At 44.2% G+C, this 18,675-nt stretch overlaps 1 protein-coding gene across 2 annotated transcripts in view; it reads left to right on the top strand.

The window, feature by feature from the left end:
- Window positions 1-14,884: 14,884 nt before the first annotated feature.
- Window positions 14,885-18,675, top strand: part of slc12a5b (solute carrier family 12 member 5b) — a 36,126-nt gene continuing 32,335 nt past the window's right edge. The window contains exon 1 of one of the 2 annotated variants that reach the window (XM_077567911.1): window positions 14,885-15,220. In XM_077567911.1, coding sequence (XP_077424037.1) covers window positions 15,163-15,220 — 58 coding nt within the window. In that variant the 5' untranslated portion in view covers window positions 14,885-15,162. The remainder of the gene's footprint in view (window positions 15,221-18,675) is intronic. The other variant, XM_077567901.1, reaches the window with a different exon arrangement.

Raw genomic sequence — 18,675 nt, 5'->3', positions numbered from 1 at the left:
TGGGCAAGGCACTTGACACACCAATGTGTTGCTACTCACACTGCCGTATGGAAGGTGCGAATGTTTGGTGGTGGTGGGGGGGGGGGGTGGTTGTGACTACTCGAGTAGCCACAACCGCCACCACAGTGTGAATGTGTGAGGCATGAATAATGTGTTCATTGTGAAGCGTCTTTGAGTGTCCAAACAAGCGCTATATAAATCGGACATTGTTATTATTAATTCATCACTGGGCTTTTTGCTGTACACTAAACTTTGCACATAAGTGTACCACAAAGTATACTTTCAAGTATACTTAATAGTGTGCTTAAATGTACTTGAAAGTATGCATAAGTATACTTATTCATTTACTTTATAATATACTTAAGTATACTTTTAAGTGTACTAAAATGTTCCAATTTGGTTCCAAGGAGTTTACTTCAAGTTTCCTTTTAGTACAAGAAGAAGTGCACTGGAAAAATAAACTTAAGTAAACTGGATATGATGTACTTAAAGTACAACTTTTTGGTAAGGGTGTGAGGGAGGACACAGCACGAGATCGCGTGTGGAGGACAAAACAGAAGACAGAAGAAAAGTGCAAGTGTCGCCTTTCAGCTTGCTTTGCTGTGCCGGAAGCCATCCAGTGTCCAAATTGCGACATTCTTTTCAGGGCAGGAATTTGACTTCATGGCACTCCGCATCATTTGTGGGCGCAAACCTCTTGGCTGTGTTTGCCTGCAAGGAAACGAGTGTCATGTTTTCAGAAAGTGAAGTTGAGGTCAACGCCCGCCCTTCGAGGGCATTACAGGACGTACATTTGACATTTGAAACAAACAAATATGCCAAAAGAGAGAAAGGACAATTGTTAGTTTCTCGGCTCCAAGTGCTGAACTGTGACATCTCTGTCGCCATCTACTGGCTCCTTTGGAACATCGCAACCACTGTAGCAGTTGAATACAAGTTTTGTTTACATGAGGACCCCGAGTTAACGTATCATCGGCAAGTCATTTCATTTAATAAAATAATGTAATAAAAGTTTTTAGTCTTTAGTTGTAAGTCAATGTCAGTTCATTTCCCTTGTGGGCGATTACGGCATCCATCTTTACCCAGCGATCCTTTCCTTAACTGAATTTGCCCTGTGGGAGTCATTAAAGGATTATCCCATTTAATGTTTTATGTTTATTTTACTTGATGAAAACGGCATGTCTGCCATTACTGTAATTAATAGTCTGCCCATCCCTTTGCCATTTGGCATACGCTCACTCGGGTCCCGCGGGGGCCGGCCTGCCGACTCTGCGAATGCGAGGTGAGCTACACGCCGCGCACTTTGCCAGACAGTCAGAAGGCACATTTTAGACAAACAAGCATTTACGCTCACGTTATTTAGCTAGCAACTTTTTCGAGCGTGACAATGAATGCAGAAATGAGTCGAAAACGGCTCGCAAGCATAGCGAGCCTCCAGACTCCATTTGAACCCGCAATCTGAGAAGTCCCAGGCAGATTTGAGATTTTGCAGCATTCTGCACAATCTAGTAATGATAACGCTTTGGAAGGTATTCAAACGCAGAGAAGAAGAAAAACAGGCCGTTAAAGATGACAAAGCAAGCGCAACTGAATGATTTATGAGTCAAGTAGTCAAATATTTCCACCACTTGACAGTAAAACATTCTTGATTGGTTATTGTCCAGACGTGTGCATTTTTATGCTCTAAAAGAAATTGTCGGACAATATCTCCGTTTTTCTGTGCTTTATTGATGCCACAGAAGCTTTTGATGAAGTCAAACATTTAAAGCTATTTATGAAATGAATTCATTAATAGAGGTGTGCCTCGACACTCGGTACGCTTTCTTGCTTTTTGGGATGCAAATCAATGAATGCATGTCAAATGTCCTTTCTGAGCCTTTTCATGTTGTTAATGGTGTTCGGCAAGGGGGAATTCTCTTTCCGGCTTTATTTAATGTCATGGGTGTCCAAGATCGGTCCTGGAGGGCCGGTGTCCTGCAGGTTTTGGAGGTTTCCCTGCTCCAACGCACCTGTTTCAATCAACAGGATTGTTATCAGGCTTAGTAGAGCTTGCTGATGAGCTTCAGCTGTGTTGGAGGAGAGAAATATCCAAAACCTGCGGGACTACCGGCCCCCGAGGACCGAGTTTGGACACCACTGTTTAATGTGGACATTGATGACCCGTCCTCACATCTCATGTGATGCGGATGGCTCGATGGTGATCAGCCCCGAACAGTGCCGGGGATGCAACAGTTGTTAAAAATGTGTTGTAAATTTGGGAAAGAACGGGACATTTTGTAGAATCCCACTAAAAGCAGCAGGATGATTTTTAGAAGCCAGGAGGACAAAAATGTTGTATTTCCTGCCTTTGATTTATGTGGAAAGTCTCTCATACGTGCTTGTGAAGTCAAGTACCTGCAGGGACATTTTCTAACTGGCCAGCATGTCGATGTGCAAACGCAGCTCGTGCGAAGTGTGCCCTCTTTCAAGCCGACTGCACTCGGCCGCACGCGGCCTCCTTGCGGTGGCAGTTCAAGCGCCGCGCCATCCGCCGACTCACTGTGGCCGATAATGACACCTTTCGGCTTTTGCTGAGGCTGCCGCGATGCTTCCGTGCAAGTCAGTTGTTTGTCAATGCTGATATTCCTACCTGTGAGGCACAAACAAAGGCAAAAACATTTGCTATTCCAATTTAGGCAGCGGCGGGAAGAGTCGGATAACTCCATTTTACGCACTTTTGACAAATCCTCAATTGTGCAATTGTAAGTACGCTTCTGCTTTGAGGAAGCGTTTGATGGAAATACTTTTGCCTCAATGATCTGATTGTTTTGCATTTCTTGTCCCTTTTGTCCCTTTTTCTTTTATGCTTATGGATCCTATTTGTGTCTACAATAAAGAATTGATTGATTGAAACCATGCATATATTATACATTAGGGGGAAAATTCACGGCACACCAACAAATAAAAGTCACAAAAAGCCATCTACAGTAGTGAAAAATAGAAAAGTCAAACGTTACAGCTTGCTTGTTGTGCATTATGCAACAATAAGTCTTTGAATGAGATCATGTGACATTTGTGAGAACAAAACCACTCGTGTCCAAGTCCACATAAAAGCCCACTGATTTCAAACCAGTAAATGCTTTCACTTCATTTTCCTCAAGGCCAAAACAACCAACACCGACAAATGACTTTGGGCAAGGGTTTTCAAACTACAGCTCGGGGGGTCATTTGCGGCCCACCACTTATCTTCTTAGTGGCCTGTGATAAATACAAAAAAAAATCTTTAACTTTTTGCTTGGTCACCTAGTGTTTTGTTTTGTTACAAATAAATAGTACTAATATGAATACGTGAATACAAAATAACTGCTCAGTGTGCCCAAAAATCGATTCTCATAAGAATCGCGATTATCATTTAGTACGATTCAGCATCGATTTTAAATGTCCCCAAATCAATTTTATTTCAATTATTTATTTATGCCACTTAGGGGCAGTGTGGTTCCACGCTCTCTGATTCACTACTAAGTTGTAACCACATTAGAGAGTAGAAGGAAAAAGTCACTATCAAGTTATTCTAATAAAAGTAGTTTTTTTGCAGCGTGGAGTCGTTCTTTGAGTGATAAAAGTGCCGCGAGTAGCGCGCTAATTAGCATTAGCGAGTCCGACTGGAGGAGATCATAACGATTCCTCGAACGTGTATAAATTGAAGCAAAAATCATTGTCAATCAAATCATTTGGAATCAAAAATGGTCCTTAATCGAAAATCGATTCTGAATCGAATCGCACGCCCAAAAATCGTAATTGAATCGAATCGTGAGATATTCAAAGATTCCCACTCCTACTCAGTATATCATCTTTACTTACACCAATAGATTGGTTTCATGTGTTCAGTAAATTAAAAGGGAAAAATATCAAAGTGGCCATTTTTCTTTTGCCGCCCTGTAAAGAAAAATGTGTCCACGCTTGATTTCAGGTCATACGTATGGTCACAACATGGCGCCTCAAGTAAACTCAGCAGATGTCATCAACCAGGCCATGTCATCATGCTGAGAGGATTTGACTGCTAAAACAGGATTACACCGGTTGACATTTTTCCTGATCAGAACTGCTTACGCACTTTGATTAAAGACCCCAAAAATATATCAACTACTATGAATATTTTTAGATTACAGTTATATGACAGCAAATGTGACGTGGTTGAGTTAACGAGTTAGAAGAAAATCCACCTCCGTGTTCAAATCATTCACCTCAACTGCACTCTTTCAAGTCCAGATGTTGGAAACGACTCTCATCTGGTGCTTGTTAGAAGATCGATGACCGGCATGAATGCAAGTTCCACCAACACCCACCCAAAAATTGCAGCTGACTAGCAAACAACATTCCACGTGTCATTAATAATACTGAGGTTTCTTCTAATAGAATTGAAGAATTGTAGTAAAAAATGCGCTTTTGACATTGCAAAGGTGAGACAGACATGAACTCGCTCACAGATGACTTCACTTTAATACCATCATTTGTTATCGACTCGCCCAAAAGTGACGAAGGCGCCGTCCACACCAAAGCCAGTTTCAATGCAAGTTTTTCACCGTTGACGCCGTTCGTCCACCCGGCGGCGCAATTTCCGAGCTTGAAAGCGATCACTTTTGAAGGCGGACTCCGGAGTGGAAAGATTTCAAAACGTGGCGCGCACGCGTCCGTCTGGACGACGTCACGCTCGCACTTCGATGACGATGCATTGCCGCAGACGTATGCGACACTTCTCGCGCGAACCGTCAGTCTGTCAACAACGATGGCGGACGGTCGTTTTGCGCAAAATATTTTGCTTTTCTTTTGCCACGTTGAAGAAGCCGTGTTGTACGTGAATCAGCCGCCGTCTTTTTCATGTTGTTTCGATACACGCAGCGCCATGTTTGTTCTGTAGATCGCAATCAAGTGAGAAAAGTGATTCTTCTTCTACGCTTTCCGTTAACTCCCTGTGGCTGCGCTACAGCGCCACCTCAGGCTTGGCATATACATGACAGCCGTCCTCAGCGTCTTCTTTTGGACACACGCAAGTCTTGAAATGCTTCTGTGCGGACGAGATTTGTTTGAGGGACGAGGAGGGCTTTGCTTCCGTCCGGACGGGGCCTCATTTGAACCCCGCCATCTGTATGACGGGCTCTTAGACGGCTTCACTGGCAGGCCGCAGTTTGTCAATTTTGGCAACCAGATTCCAGGCGTCATCACCACAAACACGGGCACACCACAAGGATGCGTCCTCAGCCCCGTCCTCTGCAAACTGTTAACGCACGATTGTGAAGACGCCAAAACTATCCTGAAGTAGCCAACGAGATGGCGGCGGTCAGTCAAGCGTTATGGCGGGAGGACAAAAACCTCACACTCCACATGGATGAGACAAAGGAGAAGAAGAAGAAGTAATAGAGGCCTGATAATGCAGTGAGGACCTTACCTGGGGTCCATTTCACAAAGCGCGTTCAACAAACAACGACGCTAGCTCTGGACAGCGAGTTGACATCAACTGAGAGAGGAAAGTCTGCGTTTTGGGTTCCAGGACGGCTGATTTGAGGTCGTTTTATCAACGCAGAGTAGTTCGACCTGGCGTTGCCACTACACCAAAAAGTCCACATCAATGGAGCCCCGATTTGTCGAGTCACCACGGCAACGGGGAAGCAGAGGTTGGCGCCGCCCTCTGCTTCCGTGTTTCCTTTTTTTTTTTTTTACCCCTCTCAACTGAAAATCTGAACGTCTTCAGAAAAAAAGTGCAACACCGCAACGGCTCCCCCGCAGAGGAAGGCGGCGTGGGAGAACCTGGCCGCTCGGGTCAACGCGTACTTTTAAATGTAGTCCTTTTGCAATCACAAGAATATTACAGCGGAAACCTGTTGAATTGGAGCTCATTGTCAAAAAGACGTGCCATGTTGGTGACAAAAGTGGACTTTACGCTGTAGACTAGAGGTGTATTTACGCAAAAAGTCGCCGCATCAGACTTTATCAATGAGGAAATGAAATGTCGTGTGTGTTGCTATGGTAACTGGCCGAGAGCTTAACTCTTTGACTGCCAGACGTTTTCAGAAAAGGGATGCCGTGGGTGCCAGCCGATTTAAGCATTTTTGACTGATCTTTCAAGCTTCACAGAAAATTATGTGTTTGGACTATGGAAACACCAAATGAAAGATTGGACTCTCATCTTTCATCAGAAAAAAAAGTTTGTTTCTACCTTATTCCGTTTTTCAGTAATCAACAATAGAAAATGGTTAGTTTCATCTCTGTTTTGAAAAAAACGTCTTTTAACGTCTTTGGCACTCCTCCATAGGATTTTACTAAACGTTATTTAACGTTTTTGGCAGTCAAAGAGTTAAATGAAAAAATGTTAAGGAACAGGCTAGAGTTAAATCTGTTCCTCTGGTTTCTGAAACAGAAAACGCAGAGTTTCCCACAATTCAGGGTTAACAGACTCAGGATTCTCACGAAACCTGCTTTGTGAAATGGACCCGTGGAGACTGAACAATACGCAGCCGGGGTCCATTTCACAAAACGGCTTGAGTGAGAACCCTGAGTCTGTTAAACCCGAAATGAGGGAAATTCTGCGTTGTCCGTTTCAGATCGGGACGTCACTGAAACCGGAGGAAACGAGGCGACTCTAGCCTGTTTCATAAAAAACGGTGACGGACGGACGGACGGAGGGACGGACGGACGGATGGCTGGCTGGGGGGCCAGCATGCGTCCAAAACATCGTCAAACTTGAATGACTTATGATGCATTCATATTTATTAATAATGGGACTGATGGCGTTTTAATGACTATTTTATTATGGTTCGACTGATTACTGATGACTCTTTAATGAGCATTTCAAATGTGTTTGTATTATTCTGAGTAATACATTCAAATTTTTTGGGTCAAACCAGCTCCCAAGAAGAACAGATTGTCTTTGATCTTGAAGCAAAACTGCAAATGTTATTATTCATGCTAACAGTCGCTCTGTTTTAGAAAATGTGGCCCAAAAAAATGAAGACTGTCGTGACAAACGAGCCCGGTGTGGTAAGGGTGCGAATTCCAAACTGCGGACAGAAACAGAAACGGAGAAACGTTGTCTTTGGGTGTCCTGCTTGGGGCTGAAGTCCTCCCAGTTGTCGTTATCATCCTTTCGCCGCTTATGCGAGTGCTGCCAATAATGAGAAACGTGCGGAAACAATTTGACAAGCTGCCGTCAATCTCAAGAAGAAAAAGTCACTTCTGGTTTGCAGACGGCTTGACGCTGATGCAAGTCATAAACGCTCACAGTCTTTGGTTTGAGTCCATGTGGCTCGCACATGTGCCTGCCTGAGGTTCCGGCTTTCAATCTCAAGTACCCCCCAAGCACGCGCTTCGTAAAAACGTGCATGCGTGAATGTCACTGTGAAAGCTCATCTGTCTACGGTTGGCAACTTAAAGGTCGGAAGGGGCCACAGTTTTGTTAGCGCTACTGGGGGGCCACATCGGACCGCAGACTTCAAAAGCAGATGTATGACAAAAATGCAGTTTCAATAAGGACAAAAATAGTGTATATGTCTGTTTTTAAACCAATGCATAGATGAGTATCTTCATGTATTTTAATGCTGAAATGCATAAAAAAATCCACTTGTCAGCTACAAATTCTTTGGAGCAAACATAAAAATAACCGCATACTGTGAGGTTTGTTTTTTGTTTTGCTGAGAAAATAGCTCTCTTAAAATAAAAATTCCCCCACAAAGACAGAACAAAAGAGTACAATTAACGGCATGAAATCGGTCCATATTTTTGTAGGTCACATATTTATAGTTCAAACGAGAGTCACAGAAGGTCCTTAATAAGTCCTTTCGCACCCCGATACCACCGGTAGTGGTTGAAGTCACGAGGTCAGGATGTCTTGGGTACCGCGCAAGATGTCTTCCACAGCAGTGGCGCCTTTTTCAGCCTCAAGCTCATGTTGAAAATATGCTCCACAATGAGTTGCCTTGCCAAGGACTTGAGGAGCCTTGACCTTAAGCCATCCCGACCGGTGGCCTTCCTGACCTTGAGCCTTGGCCTTAAGCCATCCCGACCGGTGGCCTTCTTGACCTTGAGCCTTGACCTTAAGCCATCCGGACCGATGGCCTTCTTGACCTTGAGCCTTGACCTTAAGCCATCCGGACCGGTGGCCTTCTTGACCTTGAGCCTTGGCCTTAAGCCATCCCGACCGGTGGCCTTCTTGACCTTGAGCCTTGACCTTAAGCCATCCCGACCGGTGGCCTTCTTGACCTTGAGCCTTGGCCTTAAGCCATCCCGACCGGTGGCCTTCTTGACCTTGAGCCTTGACCTTAAGCCATCCGGACCGGTGGCCTTCTTGACCTTGAGCCTTGGCCTTAAGCCATCCCGACCGGTGGCCTTCTTGACCTTGAGCCTTGACCTTAAGCCATCCCGACCGGTGGCCTTCTTGACCTTGAGCCTTGACCTTAAGCCATCCCGACCGGTGGCCTTCTTGACCTTGAGCCTTGGCCTTAAGCCATCCCGACCGGTGGCCTTCTTGACCTTGAGCCTTGACCTTAAGCCATCCGGACCGGTGGCCTTCTTGACCTTGAGCCTTGGCCTTAAGCCATCCCGACCGGTGGCCTTCTTGACCTTGAGCCTTGACCTTAAGCCATCCCGACCGGTGGCCTTCTTGACCTTGAGCCTTGACCTTAAGCCATCCCGACCGGTGGCCTTCTTGACCTTGAGCCTTGGCCTTAAGCCATCCCGACCGGTGGCCTTCTTGACCTTGAGCCTTGACCTTAAGCCATCCCGACCGGTGGCCTTCCTGACCTTGAGCCTTGGCCTTAAGCCATCCCGACCGGTGGCCTTCTTGACCTTGAGCCTTGGCCTTAAGCCATCCGGACCGGTGGCCTTCTTGACCTTGAGCCTTGGCCTTAAGCCATCCCGACCGGTGGCCTTCTTGACCTTGAGCCTTGACCTTAAGCCATCCGGACCGGTGGCCTTCTTGACCTTGAGCCTTGACCTTAAGCCATCCCGACCGGTGGCCTTCTTGACCTTGAGCCTTGGCCTTAAGCCATCCCGACCGGTGGCCTTCTTGACCTTGAGCCTTGACCTTAAGCCATCCCGACCGGTGGCCTTCTTGACCTTGAGCCTTGGCCTTAAGCCATCCCGACCGGTGGCCTTCTTGACCTTGAGCCTTGGCCTTAAGCCATCCCGACTGGTGGCCTTCTTGACCTTGAGCCTTGGCCTTAAGCCATCCCGACTGGTGGCCTTCTTGACCTTGAGCCTTGGCCTTAAGCCATCCCGACCGGTGGCCTTCTTGACCTTGAGCCTTGACCTTAAGCCATCCCGACCGGTGGCCTTCCTGACCTTGAGCCTTGGCCTTAAGCCATCCCGACCGGTGGCCTTCTTGACCTTGAGCCTTGGCCTTAAGCCATCCGGACCGGTGGCCTTCTTGACCTTGAGCCTTGGCCTTAAGCCATCCCGACCGGTGGCCTTCTTGACCTTGAGCCTTGACATTAAGCCATCCGGACCGGTGGCCTTCTTGACCTTGAGCCTTGACCTTAAGCCATCCCGACCGGTGGCCTTCTTGACCTTGAGCCTTGGCCTTAAGCCATCCGGACCGGTGGCCTTCTTGACCTTGAGCCTTGGCCTTAAGCCATCCCGACCGGTGGCCTTCTTGACCTTGAGCCTTGACCTTAAGCCATCCGGACCGGTGGCCTTCTTGACCTTGAGCCTTGACCCTAAGCCATCCCGACCGGTGGCCTTCTTGATCTTGAGCCTTGGCCTTAAGCCATCCCGACCGGTGGCCTTCTTGACCTTGAGCCTTGACCTTAAGCCATCCGGACCGGTGGCCTTCTTGACCTTGACCTTTGACCTTAAGCCATCCGGACCAGTGGCCTGATCCCCGGTTTGTTGTTCACAAACTGTCTTGCAGTCTTGATAGGAATGGCAGCATCAACACAAAAGTTGACGTAGTCCGTCCCACAGCTGGTTAGACTGACAATGTCCTCCCTGTGGTCATCACAAAACACATCCCACATCGTGGTGTCAAAACAGTCTTTCAATGTCTCCGCAGCCTTCACTGACCACGTCTTCCTTGTGTAGCTGGTGGCTTGTCTGCGTACTAAAAGGTTTGTACACAAGGAGAAGATACACAAGATGATGGTCGGTCGGATCTACCCAGAGGAGCAAGGGGTGAGCATTTTATTAATTAGTGTGATTGAAACTGGACTAAAATGGAGACATTTCCATTTTAAAATGGCGGCTAAAATTGCCACTAGTGACCATTAAGGTTAAATGTCTGCAAGCTGCCTGAGGATCTGGATCATCATCTGAGAGCAGAGTCTGCGTTTGATCAGGAAAAAGAAAAAGTGGATTTTCGCCCAATGCTCCATGGCCTTAATCTGTGGGATTAGCGTGTCAAAAACTTGAGTTTAGCGTGCTGTTTTTATTGTCTTCATGCATCCGGTATGAGTCAAAGGACGTCCGCGGGTTGCGCGTATGCACGCTGCACATGTTGCAAATGCATTGAAACCAGCACCGGTGGCAATGATCGTATGGACGGACGGCGACATCCTCGGCCACACGTGCAGACGAGATGGAGGGAGGCGCGCGCGTGCGTGTGCGTGCGTGCGTGCGCGCGCGGGTTAAGAGCTAAAGCGGCTTGGCCCAGATGAGCGGGGATCTCAGGCTGTCTGCCAATCCAAGCCCGGCCAATAACACACTCTCGTTGACATGGTGAGGAAGCTGTGAGCGAGCCGGGCCGGGCCACACGCAGAGTTGAGCCACCGGATCCGTCAAATGTTTAGCATGCGCGATCCTATCAAATGGAACAAAACTCACACATTTCCTTCTGTATGAAGGCAACATGCAAGAAGAAAATCCATCCCAGACACACCCCAAAGTCTTGTCATGGGTGGACGGATGCATAGAATTGTCTTCCAGAACATTCTCGTTTAATGGCCTGCAAGGGTCATTCATCATCACTGGAATATTTTCCAGGAAAATTATTTTTCTCTGGTGAGTTTTTGAGCTCAACAGGAGTGACAAGAGAATGAAGGATTAGGCTGGATTTGTTGTACAATTTCAATGGAATGCTGCATTTAAGATGCGCCAACATCCTCCCTTGACGACCAAACTGGAAGACGACTCGACTACTGTACGTGGGAGCAACAACACGGGGGAAAAAAGAAAGTGGAAAAGAAGAAGTTACAAATACTTTGTGCAGTTCGCAAAATGGGTGGCAATTCGGACCAGAGGCTGACATTTTTTTTTAAATTTGTTCACATTTTGTTTCACTCTTTAAAATAAAAGAAATGAAAGGGGACAGAAAGAAGTTCTAATTTATTATATTTGCCTCTGATCAACACACAAAAATAATCAACACTAAATGAATGACAGCTAGCGGTCAAGATGCTTTCAATGTAACAATTCTATAAAATAATTCAACAGCATGTCCTTGTGCTATATATATTTTTCCAGTAATTGTGCTTTTATTTAAAATGAATAAATAAATACAGATAGACTTAGATGATTTTGTTTTATAATCCAGATTGTTCCACAAACACCTTGAGTTGAAATACTTCCTTTTTGTTTTGTTCTATATTTAGGTTTGGGAAAAAATATCTGTTCCTCTGAATTTGTACTCACTTTGTCTTTTTTTTCTTTTTTTTTTAATTTGTATATTTAACTGACAAAGTTTCATGAAGGGCTTTTTACAATATTTTAAGGTGGTTAAACTATCAATTCCTTCAATTTCAAAGTTTTTACTTGTATAAATAATGGATTCGTGTGGTGTCTGTATCCACATCCGAAAACGACACGAATAGCAGGTTTCTGTAGAAGAGAGACGGGTTCGGTATCGGTTTTGCCAGCACACCCCCCACACAATGCAAAAGGTCAGGTATGGAAAAATCAATGAATCATACAACAAAAATCAAGCATTCTTGTTCAATGATTCTTTAACCTTGTGTAAAACGGCTACAGTTTTGGATAGCTTCGATTTCACATCTTCTATATGTGGTTTCCATGTTAAGTGGTCACCAATAATAAAACCTAGATTGCCGCAGGATTCCTGCAGGATGGGAGTAAACCCTGCGTTTAATCATGGGATTGTGACGGGACAGGAAAAAAACTTCAAGGGAGCAGACGGGAGCAGGATTAATTCAATATTCGTTCGGGGGAAAACCTTGTACGAATGTACGGGAGTGGGACGGGAGTCGTTTTCACCGGGAGTGGGATGGGACAGGATTTTTTTATTATTTTTCACCAGGACTGGGACACGGGATGGGATTTTTGCTGTGGGAGTGGGATGGGACGGGAGTGAAAATCCACTCTAATTTGGACATTTGTTCCACGCAAAAAAAAAGGTCCAGGTTGCAAACAAGCTCTTTTTGTCAGTGTTTTCAACAGATTTGTGAATAATGATGAAACTTAGCTATATTCTAATGCTAAATTGCTGCAAAACGAAAACAGATACAAATATCATTTTTTCCTGATGAAAGAAGAGACTCTAATCTTTCTTTTGGAACGTTCCATGCTTTTATAGCTAAAGAACACAATATTCTGTGGTCCTTGCAAAATCAAGTCAAAATCCAGTAAAACAGCCGGGAGCGATGGGGGTTGTTTCAGTCAAAATGGCTGCCAGTGAATGAGTTAAGGCGCGCCATTTCAAACGTAAAAGATCAACTTTTCCATAATTAGAACAATGCGGCAGGATTGCGTCCGCTGATTGTAACAATACGTATTCAAATAATTGAAGGCTGGTTTTTGTTTGAGAACTAATTCTCATTTACAAATATGACATGACTAGGTTGTTTATATGTCTTCTCCATTTACTATTTAGGTCAAATTTTATTTACTTTCCAAGAAATGCATCTTTTTTTTTGCTTCGTAAATACGTCATATAAGTTACAAATCCAACTGGAGTTCGTTTTTAGAAGCGAGTCCAACCCCTAAATTCAATAGTTCAGTTTCAGCTTCTCAGTAGTAAATATTATCCTTCTGTAGTCCTTTTTATTTTCATTTTTACATTTTACAGACCAAACAAGTAAATCCTATTTAATTTGTTTGGACATTTTCAGCATTATCAATTTGAAATAGCATCCCATTTTTAACTCTTTGACTGCCAAAAACGTTAAATAACGTTTAGTAAAATCCTATGGAGGAGTGCCAAAGACGTTAAAAGACGTTTTTTTTTCAAAACAGAGGTGAAACTAACCATTTTCTATTGTTGATTACTGAAAAACGGAATAAGGTAGAAACAAACTCTTTTTTCTGATGAAAGATGAGAGTCCAATCTTTCATTTGGTAGTATGTGTGTTTCCATAGTCCAAACACAACATTTTCTGTGGACCTTGAAAGATCAGTCAAAATGCTTAAATCGGCTGGCACCCACGGCATCCCTTTTCTGAAAACGTCTGGCAGTCAAAGAGTTAAATAAAAGGGTGGAAATTACAACATAGGCAGGTTACGCGATTCTTAAAACAATGCTTATTTGCAGCCCTCATAATGATATTTCTGTACACTCTGTTCATATCTATGGAATGTTTTTTTTCTACGTCACACCATCTTCACTCAGTTATGTTGAGATAAATAGATTGTTAATTACGCAACTTAGGTTGTCCAATGATGTTATGAATGATGTTCCCGCTGTAGCTTTGCGTTCGTGTCGTCGGGTGCGTTTCATGTCGTGGCAGAGGAGCAGGAGGACTCATTAATATAGAGAACATCAGGAAGGACCGAGGTGGGGGGGGGGGGGGGGTCAATGAGGATAAAGTCTATGAGGACATCTGCCAAAACGAAGAGATCATCTCACCACCACCGCAGAAATGGCTGCGCAGTTCACTGTGACGTAACACGCAAATACGAATGGCAAAAAGGCTTTGGGCTTTTCGTCTTTCATCCATTTCATGTGCATTGTGTTTTGGCATCGCCATTTTGATCACCAGGCCGGTGGCTTAAACGGTCACTTTTGATGAAAAACAAACCGCTATAAATATAATATATCAATATACGACTTCCTTACTGGATCGGTCGAGGCCCGGGGTTAACAACGACCGACATCGGGTGCCGGTGGAAACTGGACGACTGTTTTGTCGAAGGAGGAGAGAAGGAAGGTGTTTTTGTAAGAAGAAAGAGAAGAGGAACACCAAGAGTCTAGGACTGACAGGAGGGACTTTGAATGAACTATGACAGGAAAAGATAGAGAACTGGTTGACATGATGAGGAGGAAGGTGGCCATATTGTGTTCCGGAGACCAGGTGGAAAGGGAGCAAAGCTAGAAGTTTAGGAGCAGGGTTCAAGTTGCTCTATCATGGAGTAGATAGGAAGAGAAATGGATTAGTTATCGCCGAGGAACGTCCTGGATTGAAGCTCCTGGTGTCCGCGCCAGATGTGGTCCGGCTGCCTGATCGCATCGGTGGCCTTCGCGCCTGCCGATGACGTCAGTACGTCTCGACCCTCAAAAAGAGGTCTGAACTTGTGATGTCCACCAAAATGTCCTCACGAGGATGAGTTGGTCCCCTCAATGGTGGTTAAACCAGGGAATAACAAGCGTGAGTATGGGCCCCATAATGTAGCAAAGACAAAGGCACACACACACACACACAGACACACAGAGGTCAACCTCAGAGGGAGCAAGGCTTTACAAGTTATACAAGAACAGCCTGCAGCCCTTTCAATTGTCCGACAGACAATCGGCCGTGCACGGAAATATGAAAAGAGAGACTTGAGGTGGGGTCAAAATAACAAACCAAAGCAACTAATGGAAGAAAAAAAAATGGAATCCTCTTTGCCCTCTGAAAAGAATATGAAAAGAGGCGGTGTCGTCCGATGGCACTCTCCTTGCATCCCATCGTCACGATGACACGGATGGACATGGATGATGCCGTGTGAGGGAGCCAAAAGCCAGGACGGGCGGGCGGGAGAGGGATAATACCTTGTGAATGCATGAATGTAGCGCTCGGGCTTAAAGTGACTTGAGGGCGAGCGAGCGGCGCACAGGAGAGCGAGCACATGTGCCATCGAGCTGGCCAACTCGCCCTCGTTGACTCCCACTGCCCCGCAGACGTCCCCCCGAAGAGCAGCGCGCGAGGTTCGAGCCCGCACGCACCTGCTCGTGAATACCGAGAAGCGCACCAGATATTTAGAGCTTGATTTCCAAGCACGGGATCGAATTGTGGTGCGCGGCTTGAGGAGACGAGAGAGAGAGAGAGGATGCTCAACAACGTGACGGCGGACGGCGAGGAAGGAGAGGCGAGCCCCAACAATCAGGGTGAGTCAGATGACAGGCTGAGGCTGATGACTTTGTGCAGGTGTTCCGAGTTAGGAGGGGGACGGATGCTGCGGTCGGTTTGGTTTGTGGCTACAGACAAACAGACAGACAGACAGACAGACAGACTGGCAAACGTTCAACGAGTGCAATCCAGCAGAGGTTGAGCTTGTTAAGGAATCCATGACAAGAAAAGGAAAAACTTTATAGTGAGCTGAGTGTGAGAGGGTGGGGGCAACATTTTCAGAGAAAAAAAAAGTGGCAAATTTGCGAGAAAAAACGTACAAGAAATAAACGTAGCGTAGCTTTAGTCTAATGTGAGGATTCGTTGGTGGTTAATGGGACGCTGTTTATAAAACGAAAAGGCAGGACAGAGTCAAGTCAAGTTTATTTATTTAGCCCTCAATCACACAAGAGTCCCCAAAGGGCTTCACTTGCCCGCAGTTGACAAATATCAACGACATCCCCTAATCGAACCACATGAGGACAAGGAAAACACACAAAAAAAAAAACAGGCAAAAAAAGAGAAACTTTAAGAAGGGACAGAGACGGATTCATTCTTAATTTCAACTTTACTCGTCATACGCGGCAGCTCGAGCGACAACACTTCCTGATCTACTATCAGCTGACGAAACACTAGCCAATCAGAAGCTAGCTTACTTTAGGGAAATGCAAGGGAAAGACGGAGAACAGCAGATTCGACACATCAACTTAGCTACTAAAAAAAAAAAAATGTATGAATGTGTAAATAAAAATTCTGGAAACATAAATGTACAAGTACATTTTTTTTTTTTGACTAAATGATAGCTAATACTTTAATTCATTTTAGTCAAAGGAAAAAACTAACTAAAAGTCAGTTAAAATTTCTTATCTTTGACTGCCAGACGTTTTCAGAAAAGGGATGCCGTGGGTGCCAGCCGATTTAAGCATTTTTGACTGATCTTTCAAGGTCCACAGAAAATTATGTATTTGGACTATGGAAACACACATACTACCAAATGAAAGATTGGACTCTCATCTTTCATCAGAAAAAAAAGTTTGTTTCTACCTTATTCCGTTTTTCAGTAATCAACTATAGAAAATGGTTAGTTTCACCTCTGTTTTGGAAAAAAACGTCTTTTAACGTCTTTGGCACTCCTCCATAGGATTTTACTAAACGTTATTTAACGTTTTTGGCAGTCAAAGAGTTATCAAAATGAGCACTTTAGTGTCTCGCTCAAGGACACTTTGACACAAGGGCTGAGGATGGAACCCACAACCTCCCTGGTTGAGAGACGACCACTCTACCACGGAGCCATGCCAGCCCCGTTCGGAACTACGTGTTTCGATCCGGGCCCTGGTGTTGAGTTTACCTGCTCAACATCTCGCCCAAAGTCACCTTGGGTCGGCTCCAGCCCACCTGGGACCGCGACGGGGGAAAAGCCGTATAGAAAATGGATGAGCAATTATTGTAAATGCTCATTTGTAACGTTATTGGCATATTGAGTGCAGTGCTGGAGTTCATCCGAGCTGTTTTTCAGAGCGAGAGGCAGGGAAGACCAAACTAACAGACAAGTAGATAATCAACACATTCACACTCATGTTCTCACCAACGGGCATTTGACCGTCTTCAATGAAACTTCGCAAGTGGAGCTTTTGGACTAAACTCACACAAGTACAAAGAAAACATTCATCATACTGACAGGCGTTTTTTTTAGTTGACCTTAGTTCACATTTGAGTTGAGCTACACCACAGCAAACCAACACCACAGTAATATCATTAAGACGAGATGTTCTGGAATCCAAATTGAGACACACTAAATGACACCAAGCAGAACAAATCGCAACGTTTGTTTTGTAACGTGTCGAATGAGTTGAAGTCTCATCGGGTTCATTCTCACGGATTGCGATCGTCATGTCGGAAGGACGACGTGCCCAATCGCACCAGAATTGATGATCCCGTTCATTCCTGAGTAAAAAAGAAGAAGGCGAGATAAAAATTCCTGATCGATCCCACGAGGCGTCCACTGGTGATTAATGGCAATCAATAAGATCAACTGGAGTGACTGTGAGGTTAAGTCAGCCATTTGTCAGAGCGGAATCGATGTTGGTTCACCAAACATTTCACATTTCGGCTTATTCTGACTTTCCCCTCAATATGCAATACATATTGATGAACGTAAACACACACCTGTTATCCATAATAGCATCCCAATTTAAAAAGATGCGTACTTGTGGTGCAGCGGATCTTGAAAGTCTACACACCCCTGATCAAATGTCTGCGATATGAAAAAAATGAGGCCAAAATAAATCAGATCAAACTTTTTATTAAGGTGACCCTAACTCTGGACCAAGGTTTAGTTAACCACAACTAATGAAAAAGCTCAAATTGAAAAAAAAAAATGTGTTACAAAATAAAACTAAAATGCTTAAAAAAAAAAAAAAACTCACTGAAGTTACATTTTATGTTTACAAAACTAACTATAATTGTAGCGAAAATGACCTTCGTTTTAGTCTTTGGTTATTCATTTGGGGTTTATTTTAAATGTGATTTTATGTATATTTATTTTGATATCACCCGGAATAAGGACGTTTGAAAGTGTGTCACGCGGAAGTGATGTCATCGAGCAGCAGCCAATAGAAAAGCACCTTCAGATTTCGCTTGCTTGACTTTTGGCTCCAATGTCTCGGCTTGCCTGCTTTTTCATTTTACTCAGCCCAAATGCGATGCTAAGTAAGAAGTGCGGTACTTTATCATTTTATCATAGTGTTTATTAAATATTGCGCACAAGTCAAAAAAAACAAAAAAACTACAACTAATACTGAAACTAACTAGACTAATATTAAGGATTTTTTTTTAAACTAAAACAAATAAAAACTAACAGAACCACCCTGAAAACTAATTAAAACTAACTACATTAAAAAACAACAACAAAAACTCTCAACTATAATAAGCTTGATCTGAACTGTTACGTGTGTTGTGGGAAGCAGAGACGAGGAGGCAGAGTTGAAGTAAAAAAGGGGTTATTCTTTAATTAAATTGTCTTTAACTCAGGGGTCTGTAACCCGCGGTTCTGGAGCCACGTGTGGCTCCCTCTGCTTCGCAAAAAGTTAAAAAATAAATAGTAGAAATTAATATTTATATATTTATGCTATATTTTTAGATAGAATATTGACTGCCAGACGTTTTCAGAAAAGGGATACCGCAAGCCGATTTAAGCATTTTTGACTGATCTTTCAAGGTCCACAGAAAATTATGTGTTTGGACTATGGAAACACACATGCTACCAAATGAAAGATTGGACTCTTATCTTTCATCAGAAAAAAATAGTTTGTTTCTACCTTATTCCGTTTTTCAGTAATCAACAATAGAAAATAGTTAGTTTCACCTCTGTTTTGAAAAAACGTCTTTTAACGTCTTTGGCACTCCTCCATAGGATTTTACTAAACGTTATTTAATGTTTTTGGCAGTCAAAGAG

Source organism: Vanacampus margaritifer, chromosome 1 (assembly GCF_051991255.1).
Source record: "Vanacampus margaritifer isolate UIUO_Vmar chromosome 1, RoL_Vmar_1.0, whole genome shotgun sequence".
Taxonomy (NCBI): Eukaryota; Metazoa; Chordata; class Actinopteri; order Syngnathiformes; family Syngnathidae; genus Vanacampus; species Vanacampus margaritifer.
Note: the sequence above shows the minus strand (reverse complement) of the source record. Positions and strands in the feature narration are given on the sequence as shown.